Raw genomic sequence first — 23,291 nt, 5'->3', positions numbered from 1 at the left:
AGTAATTTGACCAAGCATTCCCAGTGGAATATATCCTAAATACAAAAAGACCTACAAAAAAATCCTCAAGCAACAATGAGTAACCATAGTAGTGTTGGCACTGTAATTCTAACACCATTAATGTGTGTAGTGTGTGATGAAGCAATGGAGTAATTATGCTACTGTCTTTGAGAACCAAAACTTTCAGCATAGGAGAAACGACATTTAAAAATCAGTGACAGGCGGGACTTCCCTGGTGGCACAGTGGTTAAGAATCTGCCTGCCAACGCAGGGGACACGGGTTTGAGCCCTGGTCCAGGAAGATCCCACATGCTGCGGAGCAACTAAGCCCGTGTGCCAAAACTGAGCTTGTGCTCTACAGCCCACAAGCCGCAACTACTGAGCCTGCGAGCCACAACTACTGAACCCCGCGTGCCTAGAGCCTGTGCTCCGCAACAGAAGCCACAACAGTGAGAAGCCCACGCACCGCAACGAAGAGTAGCCCCCACTTGCCGCAACTAGAGGAAGCCCGCAGGCAGCAACGCAGACCCAACGCAGCCATAAATAAATAAATAAAGACAACGTATCAAACAACACAGAGTATTGACAGAGAGAAATTACATATATATGATCAAATAGAAAGCACAATAACTGAATTCAGAAATTCACTAGAAAGGCTCAAGAGCATACTTGAACAGGCAGAAAAAAATCAATAAACTTGAGGATAGATCAATCGAGATTATCCAGTCAAGAAAGAGAAAGAAAAAATAAAGAGAAAAGAACAGAGCCTCAGAGACCTGTGGGAAATCATGAAGTATACCAAAACATGCAAATTGGAAGTCACAGAAGGAGAGTTGAGAAAGGGAAAAAAAGAATATTTAAAGAAATAAATGGGTGAAAACTTTCCGAACTCAATAATTAAAAATAATTATCTCACAGCCAAAAAGTTCAATGAACTCCAAATAATTAAACTCAAACAGATCCACACTAAGAAGCATTACAGTCAAACTAAAAAAAAAAAAAAAAAAAAAAAAGAATTTTGAAGGCAACAAGAAATGACTCATCATATATAAGCGATCCTCAATAAAGTTAATACTTGATTTCTTCACCAGATACCATGGAGGCCAGAAGGCAATGGGATGACATGTTAAAGTGCTGAAAGGAAAAGACAGTCAACCAGTAATTCTATACCCAACAAAACTATCCTTAAGTATGCAGGAGAAATTAAGAATTTGCCACTAGCTGACACGTGCTGCATTCAAGTAATACAAAGGTTGCCATTCATGTTGAAATGAAAGAATACTAGACAACAACTCAAACCCACAAAAAAAAATAAAGAGCACCATGAAAAGTAACTACCTGGGTAAACATAAAAAGGAGTATAAATGCATTTTTGGTTAAATTCCTTTGTGACTTAAAAACACTCTGTAAAGCAATAATTATATACCTGTACTGATGGGAACACAGTGTATAGAAATGTAACATATGACAATAACAGCACAAAGGAGGGGGGAAGAAAAGGAACTATACAGAAGCAAAGTCTTTGCATACCACTGAAATTAAGTTGGTACTAATCAGAATTGGTTCTAAGTTCCCAGGGCAACCACTTTAAAATACAAAAAAAAAGATAAAATTAACAAGAAGGGAACTGGACAGATGGCCAAAAAGCACATGAAAAGATGCTCAACATCACTAATCATGAGAGAAATGCAAATCAAAACTACAATGAGGTATCACCTCACACCGGTCAGAATGGCCATCAAAAAATCTACAAACATAAATGCTGGAGGAGTGTGTGGAGGAATAGGAACCATCCTGCACTGCTGGTGGGAATGTAAACTGGTACAACCATTATGGAGAACAATATGGAGGTTCCTTAAAAAACTACAAGTAGAACTACCATATGATCCAGCAATCCCACTCCTGGGCATATATCCAGAGAAAACCGTAATTCAAAAAGATACATGCACCCCAATGTTCACTGCAACACTATTGTCAATAGCGAAGACATGGAAGCAACCTAAATATCCACTGACAGAGGAATGGATAAAGAAGATGTGGTACATATATGCAGTGGAATAGTACTCAGCCATAAAAAAGAACGAAATAATGCCATTTGCAGCAACATGGGTGGACCTAGAGATTGTCATACTAAGTGAAGTAAGTCAGAGAAAGACAAATATCATATGATATCGCTTATACATGGAATCTAAAAAAATGGTGCAAATGAACTTATTTACAAAACAGCAATTGAGTCACAGATGCAGAAAACAAATTTATGGTTACAAAAGGTGAAGGGGGGGCATAAATTAGGAGATTGGGATTAACATATACACACTACTATATATAAAACAGATAACTAATAAAGACCTACTGTATAGCACAGGAAACTCTACTCAATATTCTGTAATAACCTATATGTACAACTGATTCACTTTGCTGTACACCTGAAACTAACACAACATTGTAAATCAACTATACTCCAATTGAAAAAAAAAAAGCGGGGAATTAGAATGTTACCCTGGAAAATATCACACACACAGGAAAATGTTGGAAGTGGAGGAATAGAGAATAAAGATGACGGAAGACACATAGAAGACAAATAGCAAAATGGCAGATGTAAATCCTACCTTATCAGTAATCACATAAAATGTAAATGAATTAAATACTCTTACAATTAAAGGCACAGATTGGCAAAATGGATAAAAAAGCACAATCCAACTGTATGCTTCCTGAAAAGGACACACTTTAGATTCAAAGACAAAAATAGGATTAAACCCAAAAGATGTAAAAATATATACTGTAAACAGTAACCAACACAGAGCTGGAGTGGCTATACTAACATCAGACAAAATAAACTTTAAGACAAATACTGTTTAATAGGGACAAAGAACATGCTATGGCCAATTCATTAAGAAGATATAACCTTAGAAACAAATATGCACATAACAGAACTCAAAATACCTGAAACAAAAGCTAAACTGAAAAAAAATAGACAATTTAACAATAATACCTGCAGACTGCCAATACTCCACTTTCAATAATCAATTGATGACAGATCAATAAGGAAACAGAAGATTTGAAGAACACTGTAAACCAGTAAGACCTAAAAGTCACCTATAAAACACTCCCCCCAACAACAGCAGAAAATACATTCTACTGAAGTGCACATGGAACATTCTCTCCAGGATAAACCCAAGTAAGTATCCATAAATTTAAAAGGATTAAAATCACCTAACAGCTATGCCCTCTGACCAAAATGGAATGAAATGAGAAATCAATAACAAAAAAAGTGGGGGAAATTCACAAATATATGGAAATAAACAACACAATTCAAAATAACTAATGAGTCAAAAAAGAATGCACAATATCTACCATTCCTTATTAGGATTAGCATATTACACAGAAAGTAAAAACTCATCTCTTAAAGCAACAGAATAAATAGCTAAACTTATTTTAAGAAAAACTCATGTTAAAGGGCTTTTTCTTTTTTCCAGGAGATTTTTTCTTTAAAAATAAAAAAATCAAATTTCAGTTTCTATACAAATTGCACTAAAGCAAGTTGGAAAGAACAACAAAAAAACAAAAATCACAGAATTTTAGAGGTGGAATAACTTATGAAAAGCCCATCATTTTAAAATTGTAGAATTTTGTAACATGGACATTGCTGAAATTACAGTTATCCTCTGCCTCAGATGGACTGATGCCTCCTACCTCCTAAGTTTTCACTTGCCTATTCATTTGAATAGGTAAAGATCTCTATACCACCTCTCTTCTCCTAAAAACTTCTGAATCATGCTATTTTAAGCGTTTTCAAATTTGGGAAAGATTTTGTTATTTTGCTGGCGTTAATATGGCAAAAGAAGTAGAATGTTCTGTTTATACCGGTTTATTTGTCATGTGGATCTAAAGAGTTACTGCTATTTGATGGCAAACCAAAACAGTGACATTCTGCTATAAACCAGCTTATCTTTCAGTTTCTCTCTATACATGTAAATAAATATATGCTTCCCTTAAAGAATATAACAGAAAACATTTGATGTCAAAAGTAAGCACTGTAGTTATTTAAACCTTGTCCCCAAAATAATACAGCTATAGGTCAAGCCCTGATACAAGAAAACAGCTTCGTAATGCAGATATGTTATGATCATTGATTGATACTGTCAAAAGTTAAGATTTCCCTATAAATTTGATTTTTTTCAGACTTACTTCATATGACAGAATATCTTAAGGTAAAAATTTTCACAATCCAAACTGAATTACTATAAAAGTCAATTGAAGACTTCCAACTCCACCAAAACGGAGTAGCTTCATTCCTCTCAGGTACTCCCTCTTATAGCTAAAAAACCCTGGATGTAAACGAACAAACAAGCATAGGAAGTATCTGAAAGATGGGGGAAAAGCAGAATTCCTAGAGACATCAGAACTTGAGGAATGACAAGGCAGTGGAGTTCCCTGGGTTTTCTTATTACCTCCCATATTTCCAGGACAGGGTGCTGCTTCAGAAACCCCCAGTCCAGTACCACCGAAGTCACAGGCAAAAAAGCCCCAAGAAAAGCCTTTTCCTCCTAGCCAAAGGACGGGGAAAAAAGTAGCTTACCAACAGAAACCTTTTTAGCAATACCCACCATACTCCAGCCAAACACCAATGGAAAACCCTCCATGCAAACCCTCCAGTTTCAGCGAGGTCAAGCATGCAGCTAATCTTCCATACCCTCTTCCTCTCAGCCAGAGTGGGGGAGCAGGTGGTGTCAATCCGAGTCCCCTACCAGGGTAGTGTTGGCAGGACAAAATAGGCAGTTGATCTTCTATCCCCTACGCGGGGGGGCTCCAGTTTCCCTGCCAGGATGGTATGGACGAGGCTGAGTAGGAAGCAGATCTTCCAGGCCCTGCAGAACCAGGGGGGTGCTCCAATACCCCTGTGCTAGGTTATGGCAAAACTGAAAAAGCAGCTTATCTTTCTTTACACCGCACACTCAGTGGAAGCAAGAGGTGCTCAGATTCACCCATTTAAGGTAGTGTCAGCAGGGTCAAGGGCAAGCTGGGCCACCCAGCAGCAAGGAGACTTAACAAAGCTGTGTGAGGCAGAATTAATCACCACTACATCTGAACGAACACACACACACAGGGGCCTGGTATCCACAGGAACCAGACAGGAGCTGAACCAGCACCCTACCTGGCATCAACAAGACTGAACAAAGCGGTGTACGTTGGAGCCAGTTAGCAGTCCACTTTCCCCCCATCCCTGGTGTCAGCAGGGACCAGTGGAGAGCTGAACCTCCACACCCACCCATCAGTGAGACTGAATAAAGAAGCCAAGCAAGATGAAGCAGCCGACAATCCGCTTCACCCATTCTCTGGGTGCCAGTGGTGCCCAGAGAGAACTGAGCTTCCACCACCCACCACTTGGCTTCAACTCAGGGGAAGTGGTAAAAAGTGGGGAGCTTCTGCTCCATCCTGCAGCATCAGAGTGGTGTGAGTTAGCCCTCCACTTCTCTCTTGCTGAGAAGCGTGACCCATCAGGAAGCTGATCTTACACCCCCCACTCAGAGAAAACCAAGTGGTGTAAACTGGTGCCCAACTTTTGCCAGGAAGATTATCAGTGAGGACAAGGGGAAAGCTGAACTTGCATCCCATCAGTCTGCACCAAGACAGTATGATTCAGTGCTCTACTTTTACCAGGGTGGTTGTCAGTAGACTTCAGTCAGAAGCTGAACATACACAGCCACCCAGTCTTGGCACTACACCTCAACAAGAAGATTGCCTACCATAAAAAAAGGAATAGGGTCCTGAGTTCTCATAACATGATAACCAAAATGTCCAGGGTACAACTGAATATCACTCACCATACCAAAAGCCAGAAAAGTATAAAGTGAAGAGAGAAAACTATCAACAGATGCAACACTGAGATGAACCAGGGTTTTGATGAATTATCTGACAAAAATTTTAAAGTAGTCAACATAAATGCTTCAGCAAGCTATTACAACTGCTCTTGAAACAAATTAGAAAATGGAAAATCTCAGGAAAATCATTTTAAAAGAACCAAATGGAAATGATAAAACTAAAAAATACAATAACCAAAATAAAAATTCTCTGGATGGACTAAACAGTAGAATGGAAGTGAAAGACAACAGAGATAGTGAACAGATCAATAGAATTTAGCCAACCTAAATGAGAAAATAGACTGGGGGGTGGGGGGGTGGGGGGTGGTAGCAAAACAGCCTCAGGGTCCTATGAGCCAAAAACAAAAGAGCTAAGATTCTTACCAGAGTCCCAGAGGAAGAGAAGGTGGGACTTAAAACGTATTCTATGATATAATGACTAAAAGCTTCCAAACTTTGGTGAAACACATTAACCACAGAAAGAAAAAATTGGAAGAACACCAAAATAAAACTAAAGATATCCACACCAAAATACATCATAACATCTGAAAACTAAAAACAAAGAAAAATTCTTGAGAGCAGCCAGAGAAAAACGATGAATTACTTACAGGGGAACACAGATTCTAATGACAGAAAATTTCTGATCTGAAACTATAGACAACAGAAGGAAACAGCACGTTTTTCCCATACTGAAAGAAAAGAACTGTACCTTGTGAATTCTATATATGGCAAAAAAATCCTTCAAGAATGAAGAGAAATAAAGACAATCTCAGAAAAACTAAGAGAATTTGTTGCTAGCAAAGTTACCCTGAAAGGATGACTTAAAAAGTTCTCTAAATAGAAAGGAAATGAAAACAGAAGGCTGGGACTTCAGAAAGGAAAAAGAACATTGCAATAGATAAAATTGTAAGTATAATGAAACTATTACACAACGCATGAGTTTCATTAAATCATATTTGCTGGTTGAAGCAAAATTTATCATACCATCTGGTGTGATGTTCCATGTTACACAGAGAAAACACCTAACAAAATTACATTTCAAAAGAGAGAGGGCAAGACTTCCCTGGTGGTGCAGTAGTTAAGAATCCGCCTGCCAATGCAGGGGACTAGGGTTCGATCCCTGGTCCGGGAAGATCCCACATGCCGTGGAGCAACTAAGCCCGTGCACCACAACTACAGAGCCTGCACTCTAGAGCCTGCGAGCCACAATTACTAAGCCCACGTGCTGCAACTACTGAAGCCCGCACACCTAGAGCCCGTGCTCCGCAACAAGAGAAGCCACAGCAATGAGAAGTCAGCACACAGCAACAAGAGTAGCCCCTGCTCTCCGCAGCTAGAGCAAACCCATGCACAACACACACCCTACACAGCCAAAAATAAATTTATTTTTTAAAAAAAAAGAGAGAGAGACGGCAAAAGGACCTAAATGAAAGTAAAGGTCTGCACTTCACTCGAAGTGGTAAAACATCCATACCAGAAGATGCTGATAAATTACATATGAATATTCCAATCCCCAGAGCCACCACTAAGAAATCTGTACAAAGAGACACACTTAAAAACACTACAAATCAAGATGGAATCCAAAAAATATATCCAAATAAACCATAGGGAGGTAAGAAACAAGAAACAGAGAAATGGGAAAGAGAAAACAAACAAAAAATAGTAATAATAAAACAGCACACTTAAGCTCTAACATATCAATAATTACCTTAAGTGTAAATAGTCTAAATACACCAATTAAAAGACACAGGCAGAATAGATTTTTTTAAATGATCTAGCAATACACTGTCCACACACACACAAAAAAAATCACTTTAAATACAATAGGTGAAGCGAAAGTATGGAAAAAAACCCTGTAAATATTAATTTTTTTGAAAATGAAGCATAGCAATATTACTATTGATAAAGTAGACCTCAGAGCAAGTAAAATTACTAGTAATTTTAGCAAGACCAAAAGAGATACTACATAATGATAAAGGGAACAACCCACCAGAAGACATGACAATTCTAAATATGCACACAACAAATGACAGAACCTCAAAGTACAAGAAGCAAAAACTGATAAAAGGAAAACGGACAAATCCACAATTATACTTGGAAACTTGGCAACGCCACACTCTCAGCAATCGACAGAACTACCTGACAGAAAATCAGCAAGGATATGGAAGAACTGGACAATACAACCAACCAATAAGATCTAACTCTCATGTATATTAAAACGCCATCCAACAACAGAATACACATTCATTTCAAGCACTCATGGAACAATTATCAAGATAGACCATATCCTGGATCATAAAACAGATGTCAACTAAGAGAATGAAAATTAGAGTCAATGCCCTAATCATAAAGGAATCAAGCTAAAAATCAGTGACAGTGAAAACAGGAAAATCGCCAAATCTCCAAATACATATTTAGAAACTGAGTAACACACTACTAAATATTCCATGAATCAAAGAGGAAACCTGAAGAGGAAACTTAAAAACACATAAAACTGAATGAAAATACAACATATAAGAACATGTGGTACACAACTAAAGTAGTATTGAAATGAAAACTTATAGCACTAAATTTGTACATCAGAGAAAAAGAAAGGTCTCAAATCAATAATCCAAAAGACATGAATAGACATTTCACCAAAGAGGCTATTCAGATGGAAAATAAGGACATGAAAGATATTCAACATCACTAGCCTTTAGGGAAATGCAAAATAAAAGCACAATGAGCTATCACTACACACCTATCAGAATGTGGAAAATAAAAAACAGTAATAACACCAAAGGCTGGCAAAGATGCAACTAAGCTAGAACACTGGTGGGAACTGCTGATGGGAATGTAAAATGGTAGAGCTGCTCTGGAAAACACTTTGGCATTTTTTTATGAAACTAAACAAGCAACAATCAGCAATTGTACTCTTGGGCATTTATCCCAGAGAAAACTTATGTTCACAAAAACACCTGTACACAAATGTTCATAGCAGCTTTATTTGCAATAGCCAAAGACTAAAAATAATTCAAGACATCCTTCAATGGGTAAATGGTTAAAGAAACTGCGGTACATCAATAACATGGAATAATACTCCAATAAAAAAGAACAAACTATACATACAACAATTTGGATTAATCTCCAGGAAGTTCTACTGAGTGAAAAATGGTAATCCCAAAAGGATACATACTGTTGATCCTATTTATACAACATTCTTCAAATGACAAAACTATAGAAACGGAGAACAGATCAGTGCTTGCCAGGGGTTAGGAACTGGGGGGGGTGGGGGGGGGTGAATATGGCTATGAAGGACAACATGATGGATACTTGTGGTGATGAACAGGTCTGTACCTTGACTCTATCAATGTCAATATCCTGGTCGTGATATTGTACTAGATCTGTTATTACTTACAACTACAAGGTGAATCTACAAATATTTTAAAATAAAGTCAATTTTTAAAAAGCCAGTAGAAAAAACTTTCCATTTACAGAAATGTATTCATGATAGCCAATCTGTCACGTGTTTGTCCACTTCTGTTAAGGACAATGAAGTCCAACAAAACAAAGCAAGAGCCAAAAAACATACATCAGATTAGTAAGGGCTCCATCTTTTCCTTCAGATTTTCAGGACCCAGCTACCTCTTTTCACAGAATCATGACTATTAAAGGGTTGGATAATCTTTACAGATAACTTAACAGTAAATTTTATCCTTTGATATCTGAATGCTGTCTACAACATCCTGGCCAAGTAGTGTCAATCAGCAAACTTGAACATCTTCAATGACAGAAGACCCACTTCATTTATCTATCCATTAATAGATAAATACTTTGGAAAAGTGTTACAAAAAATGTTTCTCCTTAAGAGTTATACCCTGAATCTAACTTACAAACTCCAAGTCTATCTTTTTAACTGACAGGCTTACAATGAAAATATAATCATAATATACTCATACACATACACACACACAGCAAAATTCAACAATAAAAGTTTACATTCAATAGATTAGAAAATGCCTCAATGCCAATTCTTGCTACTTTTAGGGAAACTGAGGGGCCTTACCCATCCTTGTAACACACAAATGCCCAGTACCTAATAGTACGTATCTAATATGACATTTCTTATCAATTCACATCTGAGAATTCATTTAGCCCTGTCATGAGTTCCTGGGAAACAGGTAAATACACAGTGATTATACCCATCTTCTAGAATTAGAAACATCAGATCTGACCTAAGAAATAACTACCCCAACTATAAGAAATAAACAATCTGGAGAAGTCAAAACACTAACCATTAATAAATAAGGCCAACTTGCAAATCAAAGACTAACTGAATAATTTATCATGTGAGACTAACAAAAACATACAACTCTCAGTTCCATTATGTGCCTGCATTCGTTTCTGGTCTTGAAGCCTTGAGGCTGAAATCAAAGAAAATTACAATCCAGAACTGTGCCCTCCTTCTGGGTCAAAATCTTTAAGAATTGAGTCAATCCTAAAAATTCAAATGAACCACCACCTAGAATTCTGATGCTAGACAGTCACTTTGGAAATTCTTAATCCCTAGCCGTTCATCTTAACAGACGGTGAAACTGGGGACTATAAGAACGAAGCAACTTCACAAAGTAGGCAGCAGACTCAAACACCAGTCTTCAGTTTTCTTCTGATCCACTGTTCTTCCCAGTATATCACACAGCCTCCCAATCAAGCCAGCATTTTGAGCACCCAGGCTGAGGAACAATTCTAAAGCCTATTAACTATGTTAAGGTAGTATGTGCTTACACCCATTTTTCCAGTTAGAGCAGTAAGTTCTCTAGGGATCAGTCCACATTCTCTTTCCCCAGCACCCTTATAATCAATAGAGGAGAACTGGAGAGAATATGTGAAGTGGTCATAGAACACCACAAAACTGTGTGGTAAAATCTAAACCTAACCAATCCAGTGGTACTAAAGCTTTTCTTTCTTCTCAGCACACTCCTACTGTTAACACCTCTACCCAAGAATAAAGTAAATTAAAGTAACTGAAAATACTGGAGTCCACAGTTGGGCTTCAAAGGGAACCAAACACTCCCCAAAATCATATACAAAATGTATACAGCTACACTGACCCTCAAATGGTTAATAACCTCAAAAAACTAATGTACCATTGTTCTAACTCCACCACCAGTCAATCTATAATGGAAATAAAGATATTCTGCTATAAGTTAATAACACACTAGGCCCTGTACTGTTTATGACTAATCAAGAATACAAGTTTACCTATGTTTCCTTTTATATAATAAAAACTAAGAATAAGTCAAGAAGGTGAATGACTCCTGCAAATATAAGATATTAAGTAGGATAAACTATGGCTACTTCTTTAAACATTCAGGGAAGTAAATTAAATTAGTATTCATGGAGACTGATAATCAGTCACACCAATAAAACCAAAATGTGAAGGCAAATTTTGCCACTTATTCCAACTGACAGTTCACGGCATATTAAATTAAGCAACTGTTATCTTAGTAAAACACATGTGAACATACTTTCAATTAAAACTTTGGCATGTTGAAGAATTTCTACTTTTCATACTCTATATAAAAGGAGTAACAGAACCTCAAAATCAAAATAACTTCATCACCCAAACCGATCGCCTCACCAACATCTCACTACTTGAATGAAAGAACTCTCAAACCCAAGACAATTCGATATAAAAACAAGTAATATTTTCATATGGCAAGCAGCAAAATTAACAAAGCATTTTAACAACTTGTGTACGGTATCTCATTTGTGTGGGGAAAAAAATACAACAGAATATACAGGTGCTGAAATATGAAGTTACCCAACAAATCTTTTATCAATGGCTGCCTGAGAATAGGAACTAAATAACTGGAAGATGGTGTGGAAGAGAGATTTTCTTTTTACTGCAACATCCTTTACGTAACTTTTCAATTTTGTACTCTGCACAAGTATACCTATTCAAAAAAGCTGCATGAAGGTATTTCAAAAGAAAGATAGGATCATGGCTGCAATTAGAATGGTGGCAGTGAGGATGGAGAAAAACAAACAGATTTGAAATTTAAGATGTAGAAACATCAAGATAGGGTGACTGTTAGGATGTGATAAGTTAAGAAAAAGAGGAGTTAAAAATGACTCTAAGGTTTCTGGCAAGGGTAGCGGTAAGCGTTATTTACTAAGACAAGGAACACCAAAGACAATCATAAATTCAGCTTGTATATGTTCAGTTTAAGATGCCTTCAAGATACCCAGGTAAAGTAATCAAGTGGCAGTCAAGTATACATGTAACTTGGGAGCAGACAGAGTAAAAAAGATCTAGAACAGAATCTCCTTGCAAAGGAGACTGAGATGTGGTCAGAGATGCAGAAAGAAAGCCAAAGTAGTCAGATGTTAGGAAAGTCAGGGAAGGGTGTTTTCAAGAGATCTCAAATCTGCCTCTATCTCCCCCCTCATTCCTCAACTACAGCCTCACTTTAAAAATTATTTTCCAAGATGATAACATATATCTTGTACTGAGCACCTTCCACACCAGGCCCAATGCCAGGCACTTTACATATCTTCTTTTCCTAACACAAAATGCAATAGTCTGCCAGAAATCTATTACCACTTCCATTTTACAGATGAGAAAACTGAGCCTCTGAAAAATGAAATAATTTGCCCAAAGATCATATATCTAGTAAGTGGCAGAAGCAAAATTCTACTCTAAAATCCATGCAGTGCTATCTATCCATCAGTACTTCACAACTAGGTTCCTTTCTCCTCCACTTTATCCCTCACTGTAGCCAATAATATTCCCAGAAAATCTACTTCTGGTCATGTCACTTCCCCTGATTAGAGAGTTGAGTTCAATGACTCCCCAAAACCTCCTATGGCCTACAGTGATGGGGGCCTTCACATGCTCAATTACCTCCTCCCAATCCCACTAAGACACCCTACCCTCTCTCTGTCCACACTAAATTATTCACAAGTCCTCAAACACCATTTAATTTCAATACCTCCAACTCTACCTTCTTTCTCCTCTTGTTCAACTTCTTTCTATTCGTGTTTGATAACCACGGCCAAAATGTCATTACATTTTTGTGCAGTTTCTCTTACCCACTTCTCCAGTCTAAACTAACTGCTCCAAAATGTTGGGAATTTGTGTGGATAGCTTAAATTACCCATAATCAAAAGTTTTAAATGTTTTAATTGCTCCATCATTTGAGAGCTCATAGCACTTTGCATATGCCTTGACTACGGTACTTACTACATCATATGGTCACTCCGTCTATCTCTCCACAGACTGCAGGGGCAAAGACCAAGTATTACTTGTTGCCCCAGGACTTGGCACAGTCCCTCACTCACAGCAGTTCAGCAAACGTCTCACAAATCAATCAAGCAAAGTAAAAGCTTTTCTACTTCTCATTCTGACACTTGAAATTCAAAAACCTAAAACATTTAACTATTGTATCTTAAAAACAAATTTTCCGGGCTTCCCTGGTGGCGCAGTGGTTAAGAATCCGCCTGCCAATGCAGGGGGCACGTTAGAGCCCTGGTCCGGGAAGATCCCACATGCTGTGGAGCAACTAAGCCCGTGCGCCACAACTACTGAGCCTGCGCTCTAGAGCCCACGAGCCACAACTACTGAGCCCGTGAGCCACAACTACTGAGCCTGCACTCTAGAGCCCGTGCTCCACAACAAGAGAAGCCACCGCAATGAGAAGCCCACGCACCACAATGAAGAGTAGCCCACGCACAATGAAGAGTAGCCCCCGCTCTCCACAACTAGAGAAAGCCCGTGCACAGCAACGAAGACCCAACGCAGCCAAAAATAAATAAATAAAATAAATTTTTTTTTAAATAAAATAAATTTTCCCTAAATATATAAACTATCCAAACAGACTCAAGCAACTAAGATTCACAAAGTTCTTAGGAAAAATTCTCTCTTCTGTCACGTATTATGTAATATTCTATTACAGAATTCTACCACAATATTAAAATACAAACTCACACATATTCAGCTAAATATCTGCCTTCTACTCATTTCCCAAGCAACTAATTCTTAGCTTCCAAATGGCAAAAAAAAAAATCAAGGCCCATGGATATTTGATATTAAGAACTTATTTTATGTGTAATAAAGGCACTGTGGCTATGTTTCAGAGACAAACTGAAATATCTATGGATTAAATGATGTGACTGATACGAGATTTCCTTCACAATAATGGCAGTGAGGGGCAAAATACAGATGAAACAAGACTGGTTACGAGTTGAAAATTGTTGAAGCTGGGTAATGACTGGTGAGGGTTGGTTGGTTGATTTTCTCTGCTTTTGAAAATGTTGGAAATTTTCCCTAATACACTGTTTTTTTAAAAAGAGAAAGATCTAACGAACATAATGTAATAGATCTAGTCTAAAAACAATCCTTTATCTAAAAAGGTTTCTTCCATTGTTCTAAATTAAAATAAATTAGATGACCTCATAGAATACTCTTAACAAAGCCCAACCTTCTTCCTGAGAATAAACTTAGCAGTAGCATCTTTTATTTACTCTAACACAGACAAAATACTACCACAGACAAAACCACAAAAAGAATACAAGAACACATTCACAACAGAATGATGTCAGTCTTAGCAACGTAGAGAAGTACAGAAAAAATATAATAAAAGGAAGAAATAGGTAAGAGAAAATAAAACCTTATAGAAGAAAGTGGCAAACGGCCATAACTTGGCTGAGAAACCTAAAACTATCTAAATAAGAGATTACTCCCACCCTTCCAGGTTACAGTTTTTAATTAGGTCCCAAATGTAAGCCCGGGCCAACTCAGGCCCAAAAATAAAGTCATCAATGAAACAGATGCTAAAGACCAAAATGAAGAACGAGTACAGCAACTATAACAAAGTCATGTAAATAAAATGCAAAGAAATAAGACCAGGGTGAGGGCAGCAAAAAGAAAAAAAGAAAGAAATAGGACCAAATAGGGTACACACCTCTACTTCATTTACCCCTATCCCCACTGAAGGACCACCAAGACGAGAAGTATCCCAACTTGACAACAAGGTATTCACAGGTATCTCTAACTACACACCGTAGTATAAAATCCATCTTTAATCAACCAAAATATAATTCTGGCATACTCACTATCAGTGTGCTTATTTTATTATTTTTAAGGTAATGCATGTCTATGGTTAAAATAACAACAACAAAAAAAGCCCACAGTGGTACAGAAATCTGTTTAAAATCTCCCCTCCTGGGGCTTCCCTGGTGGCACAGTGGTTAAGAATCCGCCTGCCAATGCAGGGGACACAGGTTTGAGCCCTAGTCCGGGAAGATCTCACGTGCCGCAGAGCAACTGGGCCCGTGCGCCACAACTGCTGAGCCTGTGCTCTAGAGCCCGCGAGCCACAACTGCTGGGCCTGCGTGCCACAACTACTGATGCCCGCATGCCTAGAGCCCGTGCTCCGCAACAAGAGAAACCATCGCAATGAGAAGCCAGTGCACCACAACGAAGAGCAGCCCCCGCTCATCACAACTAGAGAAAGCCTGCGTGCAGCAAAGAAGACCCAAAGCAGCCAAAATAAATAAAATAAATCAAAATTTAAAAAATAAAAAATAATAAAATCTCCCCTCCTCCTCACCCTAGAGCCACTTTGTACTCCAAGATGATCATTATTCAAATACTTCTTGAGTATCCTTCCAAAACTTTGTCAGAGAATTTCCTAAACTGACCCATGAACACTCAATTCAAGGATCTCAAGTTAGAAACTCATAACAAAGGTAAATATTACTACAAAATGAGATCAGAGAGGGACAGAACACACAGCAGATGATCCTTTGAACATATGCTAAAAGCTAAAATCTGATTTTAAATCATGTGTTCCTAAACAAAATTAAAAGATTGCTTGCTGATAAAGAAGTCAAGAAACACCATCTCCAAGAAACACAATCAAGAAATAAGCCCCACCCTATTAACAAGAGACATTCTACTGAGGCCCAATCTAGGATAGAACTTTGAAACTCAATTTACAACTGCCCCAAGAGTAAACTAACTGAAAAGGGGGATCCAAGAAAGCAAATAGTGTTTTTGCAGGAGCCATCAATGTCCTGCCCATCTCCAGCACTACCCATCTAGGGAAAGAAGGTGCAGATCACAAGAGTCCCCAGCATGAGGAGCTAAGAGCTGGGTCTTTCTTTCTCTTCTGGGGTCTGGTGTTCAAAGTGCATAATTTGTTGAAACATGTGCCTAGATAAATGGAAAAGGCTATGTGTAAATTAAGCTAGCCCAGAAGCCACTGTGCAATTATCTCACAAATGTGAATCCCCCCCCCATTTAACTCATATAACAAAAACTGAATGAAATAATTGAGTTTTAAGTGTCTGACACAGAATGTTACATAATATAAATTCTCATTAAATGTTTTAAGAAAAAAATTAAATGAAATACACATCAGGATACAGTAAGTCTCATGTGCTTTCATTAATTTTAACCTAGCAACTATCAGTTAACTTTTGAAGTTAATTCCAGTAATCTAAAATCCAGGGGCTGTTAGTTAACTTCTGAAATTCCCAAATCAGGAATACACAGTCCAGAATAGTTAAATCTAAAAATGAGAGACATGAGGAAGACAGGAGCCATGACAGCACTCTACAAAGGCAATGGTTCTCCTGCCTTTACTTCAGTCAGGAGAATGTGTTAGGTAGCATAAGGAATGTCAGAAGTAAGTTTTCATCAGTGAAATGAACGATGTCCAAGTTAATGTGGCTTGGCTAGAAATACTGTAAAGGCGTCTCCACCTCTGCATGAACAGGGTCTAAGAATCAGCAAATCCAGGATCCCAATACTCTCCAGAATGCACACATACTCTGAGAGTCCCATTCAGCCCTGTGTTCCACCACTGATCAGGTGATTCTGGGGCTAATGCCTACTGCTGCTAACATATTGCTACATGTGCCTCCAAAGCACCTTTCCAGCAAGGTCCTTGATAGGCTACCTACAAGGACAAAGAGCTGAGACTTCCGTCGTCAAGCTTCACCAACAGGTTCCTGTGACTGCTTTTGTGCATGTTTGCTAATCAATGTTTTTATGGGTGGCAAAAAAAGAAAGAGCCATTCTAACTTGTAAATTGTTAAATTGACCTTTATCATAAGCTTTCAGGATACTCCATACTTTTCTTCTGCCACTGATGTTTTTGTGATAGTCATCCTTATACTTATATCTCATCCTTTTAGGGAACTGTAAGTTTTCAATGCAGACAAGGGATATCTATGTTATCTTCATATTCCCTGCATAGAAGACTTGCATTCAGTGTACTCAAATATTTGTTGCTCTAATTTACTATCGACAAATTACAAACCGGTATAGGAAACTGATACAATTATATGTGAAGCTTCAGTATGAGTACGTAAGACTGTCAGTTATATATTCATTAAATAAACTCCATTAATTAACTAGTCCACAAATACATGTGGATCTTAAATAACCTAACCACCATTTCAATTCTTAGACAATCTAGTGGTGTTTTTGTAACATAAATTAGTTCTCTGGATACATTTAAAAAATATTAATAATGCACAGTCACTAACATCAATTTCAAAGAGCTCAAAGCATCAAAATGAGTTTCAAAGTAAAATAAACTTAACCAAAAAAAACCTTTTCAAATCTGCAAAATAATACTGGTATTACATAAATAAAAACTAAATGTTACATAATCAAGTCAGAAAAAGATATTTTTACTCTGTAGCTAGCAAAGCACTGAACCTTCACCTTGGTTCAAAGTGCATGGCCCACCATTCCACTTTACCATCTACATCACAGAAACTCATCTCTCACGCAGTTTTTCTTAACAACCTGAAATATATAGAAGTGGCAGCCAAATGTTCCCTAGTCATTTCAATTTGTAACCGAGTCTACGGAAAGAGCTATTGGGGCGGGGGGGGGGGTGGTTCAGAACTTAAAAAGCGCATGTTTATATGTTCCTGCAATTCTAATGTGTGGCCAGATAAGCAAGCATTTTCTATAATCTCTTACTATAGCTTTATTACCAGGAATGTATCAAAATCTTAGGAAATGTATAGTAACTGCATGAGACTTTGTCCGGGTAAATAATAATGACTATAATTGTTTACAAGACAACTTTCCAAACTAGAAAATACTTTTTAAGATGCATCATATTAAAGACCTAATTTTCAAACAAAAAAGTATGACATTATTCTGTGGTTACTTTTGTAACCCAAACACTAATCTCCTTTAGCACTGAAAATGAATATATTCCTTTAAGTGCCAGCAAACAAAACACACACATAATATAGCATAATTTTAAACATCAACATCCAAATATTATAGTATAAAAAAGCCACCTCTACAACTAACCTAATAATTTTCCCTTACCGTCTACATGCAAGCGAACCAAATTTAGGAAAATACATGCTTTAATGGACCTTAAACTACTTCCACTGCCCCCAAAATTTTAAATTCCAACTATTTTCATACTAATTATCTCCTAGGAAAAAAAGCACATACATTTTGTTTTTTTTAGACACATACATTTTAAAATGGTAAACAATCCATAACTACTTCTAAGTATTCTACATAATCTTTCTATTGATTAAAAGAATTACAAAAAAAAAAAAAATCCCAATAAGAGTATTTAATACAAACTTAAAAATGATATAGATACTTCAAAGTGAACAACTATGTATTTTAGCAATAGTTCCCTGACAAAAGATTCCCCAACCCTTTAGCATTATATAACTACTATAAATAGATATAGTATTACTATATTCATGCTATATATTACTATATATTATTTTTTAACTCAAATCCTTATTAACTGAAAACAAGATTAATCCAAAAGATTTTCAAAAATGTACTAAAAGTGTCACCATAGTTAATTTCTGTTGAAATGTTTCACTTCTTAATTACTTTTCAGTAACTCCACTATAATTAAAAAAATAAGAATCTTGAATTATGTTACCAAAAGATGGTCAGCATTAGTTTAAAGAGAAATGTAATCAAGATCAGCTATATTTCAAGAACTCTGATTAAGCAACCACTTGCTGTTTACAATCTTTTAAAAATATTTTAAAGGTATTACTGCAAAATAATATACTGTATTACTAATTTCTTTTTCATCCAAAACCCAAAGCACTGTATATCAAATGGCAATCATTCAAACAAAAATTCTTTCAATGACTCCAATGTAAATTAATCTCACAAATGCATTCAGAGACTAAGAGAAATCAGCAGTTTAGACAAAGTATTCTCACCTAGAAAAGGTACATAACGAGTTTACGGGCAAGTAAGAGATAGTTATTATTAAACGTTTTAAACTTTCCAAATCTTTTAAGTCAAGAGTTAACCTTTTTAAAAACCTACTAATTTAAATTTAAAAACTTGAAAGAAGATCCAATAATATATAGGAATAAGAATTTTTGAAAGCAAGTAGTAATAGCTAAATTTCTGTCAAAAAAAAAGTTATACAAGGTGCAGACTAAATTTGTTGGGGGGTCGGGGTGGGGGGGTGGTAATGAGAAAAATCATCGCTAAAAAGAGAATCCTGGGAGTTATTTAATTCCAGTATCTGTTCTTAGGTAAGTAGCCGGAACCTACCCCAACAAAGAAAAGCCAACTCTTATTTTTAAGACTTTCAGACAATAAGAATTCTGAAACTAACACAGCTCAACATTCCACAAAAAACATACTGTTTACCAGGGCTGTGCAAAAGATGGATGACGCTAAATAATTCAATACTTCCTATAGCAGGACTCCAGCTCCTTCATTCTATTCAGAATCCAATTCAAACACATGGTGCGAGGTTATATAATATCAAGCTTTACATTACACATTTCACTGGTATGTTCGAGCTCACAAGGACGCAACCATGAATTGCATGCGGTTGCAAGCACATTCTCTAGAATGTTTTATTTTAATGTTAAGGCTAAGAAGCCTTGACCTAAATAGGTAGGACCTCACAAGCATGGGGTCTGAAGTAAAGAAGAACCTTTTTTCTTTAGTTCCACAAAACACTTACTAATCAAATTACCCAGTATTTTATGAAGCCTTCATTCTTCCACAAAACATAATGAAGCTTCGCAAGTTTCTCATTTATAAGATGTTGCTGTATTCAAACATCAAGAAAGTAATGCACTTGCACAAAAATATACCTGAATATGTTCAGTTCTTTTACAATTTAAACTCAATAGTGCATAATAACTGCAGGGTTCAATATTACAATCTGAAGTACAATGTTAAGCACAATCCACTGTGAATCCATCTAAATACAAGCATTCTGAGACATGAAATCAAGTAGCATTTTACACATTATCCACATAAAACATCAGATTCCATTTATTTCTTCATTACCATAACCAAAAGCCGTAGCCTTGGTCAAACTTTTCCAAATGTATTATCTTTGCAAACAATTTTACCAACCTCCTATTAGATCGGCAATAATCACTCCAAAATAAAATAATGCTCCTTAAATTTAAATATTTTGCTTAATCTTTTGGAATGACAACTTGGACAGTAGTGGAGTATTTTTAAATAAAATATTTTAAATACTCAGGTTGAAAAAAATTTCAAGGCTTAGGTCATTTATGCTTAAATCATTTCAGAGCTAGTCGCTATTCATTTTTCCAGCAATAATTTTAATGAAGCCAATTAATACTTACATAGTCAAAGTTTAATTCAACTTTTCTCTATGGGTCAAAGGGACTGGGCTTACTGAAAAGGATTATTTCAGTTTAGCTTTCTGGTCATTATTTGTATTCGAAACCCCTTACACTTAAATTATTTTGAAACAAAAACATAAGTGTAATTACAGATAAAAGGAATTAGTGACTCTCCTAAACCAAACTACAGACAAAAATTAGGGACAACTAAATTTTTTTTTTAATCAACTTAAGAATAAAATGCAAGGCTTTAGTCATTTCAAACTTCCTTCTCAATTGCAACAATAAAGCTAGGTGTCAAATGCAAAGCCACTGATTTCAGCTAGAAAAGCAAATGTCTAATGGATGCAACACCTATCCCAGCACACTCCAAGTTTCACGGTCCCAATTAAGAAGCAAGCATACAAATATCATTTCGATCAGATTTTGGTCAAGAGACACAAACTGATGCAGACAGATCGAGACTCCAGTGCCTTTGTTCAATAGCTTACGGATGGGTAACTAAATGTGCTACAGGTTGATAAGCATTTACCAGGCTTATGAATGCTGCTTCCAAGCTTGAGGAAGGTACAAGAATTCTAGGTGCAAATAATCTTGGATAATTTTTATTAAACACCACCGAGCTACACACTCCGAAGGAGAGGCCTATTCATCGCTACTATTTATTTCCATGTTTACCTCTCCTCCCTCCCCCAAACCCCCCCCTTCACTTTCTCCTCCCACCCTGTCCCGCCATCTTGGGCCGACAGGAGCAGCCATTACTTAACTAAATGACAGTGCCAACAACTTTCCACACAAATAAACAGAAACTGCACCCCGAATTCCCCCCTGGCCTCCCCTGCCAGATACGCAGGAAACGAGGCTCCAAGAAGAAAACATATTCACAAGTAACTACAGGATTTCTATGGCCGAAACACCCAAAAAGTAAACAAGTCACCTAACTTCAGGTAAAACACCATACCCCTCGAGATGCATGTCAACAGACCCATGCAAACTCTTCACCGCCCTAAACTACGTGCAACTTCCCCCTTCTGGGAGCGGGGACACAAGAAAGCCCCAAACGTTGGGTTAACAGTAGACTTCCCGAACAGCCTGCCTGGAGGAAAAGAATAAAAACCACGGGAGGCAAGTTAACTCGGCAATGCGGGGAAATCTGCACACATTTACAAGCCCTTTTGACCCTAAGCAGGCACCTCGGAGCGATCATCGGTCGCCCCTCCCAAAGCCGTAAAATAACAGGCAGTTTTGTCGACCCAGTTGAGCTCGGCCCCAAAGCGCTGCCGTCTCTGTTCCTCCAGCTACGAGAGGAGAGGGCGATTTCGCAAGGGAGCGAGAGAGGGATCCGGGGGTGTGTGTGTGGGGCGGGGGGGGGGGGGAGCAGAAGCAGGAAATAGTTTTCCGGAAGCCCCTCGGCCCTCGTTCGCGGCCACAATGAGCGCTGGCCGGGCCGCGGGGCCGCGGGGTTCGGGGCGAGCGGGGCGCCGGCCGGGGAGACCGTGTCCGCGCTCCGGCCCGCAGCTGCCTTACCTTGCCCAGCAGGGCCTTCGTCCTGGCGCCATCTTCATGAAACCTCACGAAACCGAAGAAGCGGCTGTGGAGAGAGACACACGCGGCTCGTTAAAGGTCCAACAGCACCACCGACCCATCCCTGCCCGAGCCCGAGGCCCCGGCGGCGGCTACGGCACCGAGAGCGCCAAGCCAAGGTGCTCGCCCCGCCGCCGCCAGAGGCGAGCCGCGCTCCGGCCTCCCCGGAGAGCGGCGCCAACCCGTCCGGAGCCGACCGGGCGGGTGACGGCGGCCCGTACCTGTCCAGTCCGCCGAGCGCCTCCCTCTCCTCGGCTGTCAGGCTCGGGGACGCCTCCTCGCTCTCGCCGCTCGCTTTTCCCGCCGCCATTTTCTTTTCCTCATCACCGAAAGCGGCGGCGGCGGCGGCGGCAGCGGCGGCGGTAGCGAGCGACACTCCGCAGGATTTCATGGAAACGCAGCGAATTCACAAGTCCGACGCCGACACCTCCCCCCGCGCCGGGGCCCACAACGACGCCCCCAATCTCCGCGCGGGACCGGCACACCAACTTTATCGCCGCCTCCTCCTCCGCCGCAGGCGGCAGCGACGAAAAATCCCAACGCGGCGGCGGTGAAGGCGGCGGCGGCAGGGGCTGCGGAGCCCCCGGGTCGGCAGCGGCAGCGGCTTGGCTTGTAGGGTCACATCGCGGGAGCGGGCGAGGGGCAGCCACGGGCGGAGATGGCGGGAACGGCCGGAGCGTGCGGGGTTGAGGGACGCGGGGGGGATTCGTTGGAGACACAAACTTCCCCGGCACCAGCACAAAGTTGTTGTAATTGTGTCACACAGCGAACCCCACGCCGCCGCCGTGACCCCCCCCTCCCCGCCCGGCCGGCGCCGCCAATCAGCGTGGCCCGCTCGCTTCACGTGACCTTTGTTGACTCACGTCAGCCGTGGCTCCACTCAACTTGCTAGCTGCCCGAGCCCCGCCCACCGAGGCCCCCACCGACAGGGAGCGGGACGCACGCCAATTCTGGCCGGTGGTTGGCTGCTGGGCCCGTCCGTCCGAGGGAAGGGTTTGTCCTCGAGAGGGAGCAGCCGATTAGGTTGTGCCAGTTAAATACACTGGGGCAGAGAATGGAGGGTCCGGGCCGTGTCACCTCGGGAGCTGCGGCGGGCTCGGGAGGGGGAGGGGAGCGGTGGGGAAGGGCGAGGTCCGGCACCGCCCGCGGCGGGCGCGAGCAATGAGCGAGGACGCCATGGACGGCCTTTGCCTGCCCGGGAGCTCGGTGGTGGGCCCAGAC

General features: G+C 39.4%; 1 protein-coding gene across 7 annotated transcripts in view; it reads right to left on the bottom strand.

Annotated features, from left to right (window-relative positions):
• KDM6A (lysine demethylase 6A) overlaps positions 1 to 22,838 on the bottom strand; it is a 210,683-nt gene extending 187,845 nt beyond the window's left edge. For all 7 annotated transcript variants that reach the window (XM_061179140.1, XM_061179143.1, XM_061179142.1 and 4 more), the window contains exons 1-2: positions 22,292 to 22,838; positions 22,014 to 22,077 (exon numbers count right to left, since the gene is read on the bottom strand). In XM_061179140.1, coding sequence (XP_061035123.1) covers positions 22,014 to 22,077; positions 22,292 to 22,461 — 234 coding nt within the window. In that variant the 5' untranslated portion in view covers positions 22,462 to 22,838. The remainder of the gene's footprint in view (positions 1 to 22,013; positions 22,078 to 22,291) is intronic.
• Positions 22,839 to 23,291: the final 453 nt, after the last annotated feature.

Source organism: Eubalaena glacialis, chromosome X (genome assembly GCF_028564815.1).
Source record: "Eubalaena glacialis isolate mEubGla1 chromosome X, mEubGla1.1.hap2.+ XY, whole genome shotgun sequence".
NCBI lineage: Eukaryota > Metazoa > Chordata > Mammalia > Artiodactyla > Balaenidae > Eubalaena > Eubalaena glacialis.
Note: the sequence above shows the minus strand (reverse complement) of the source record. Positions and strands in the feature narration are given on the sequence as shown.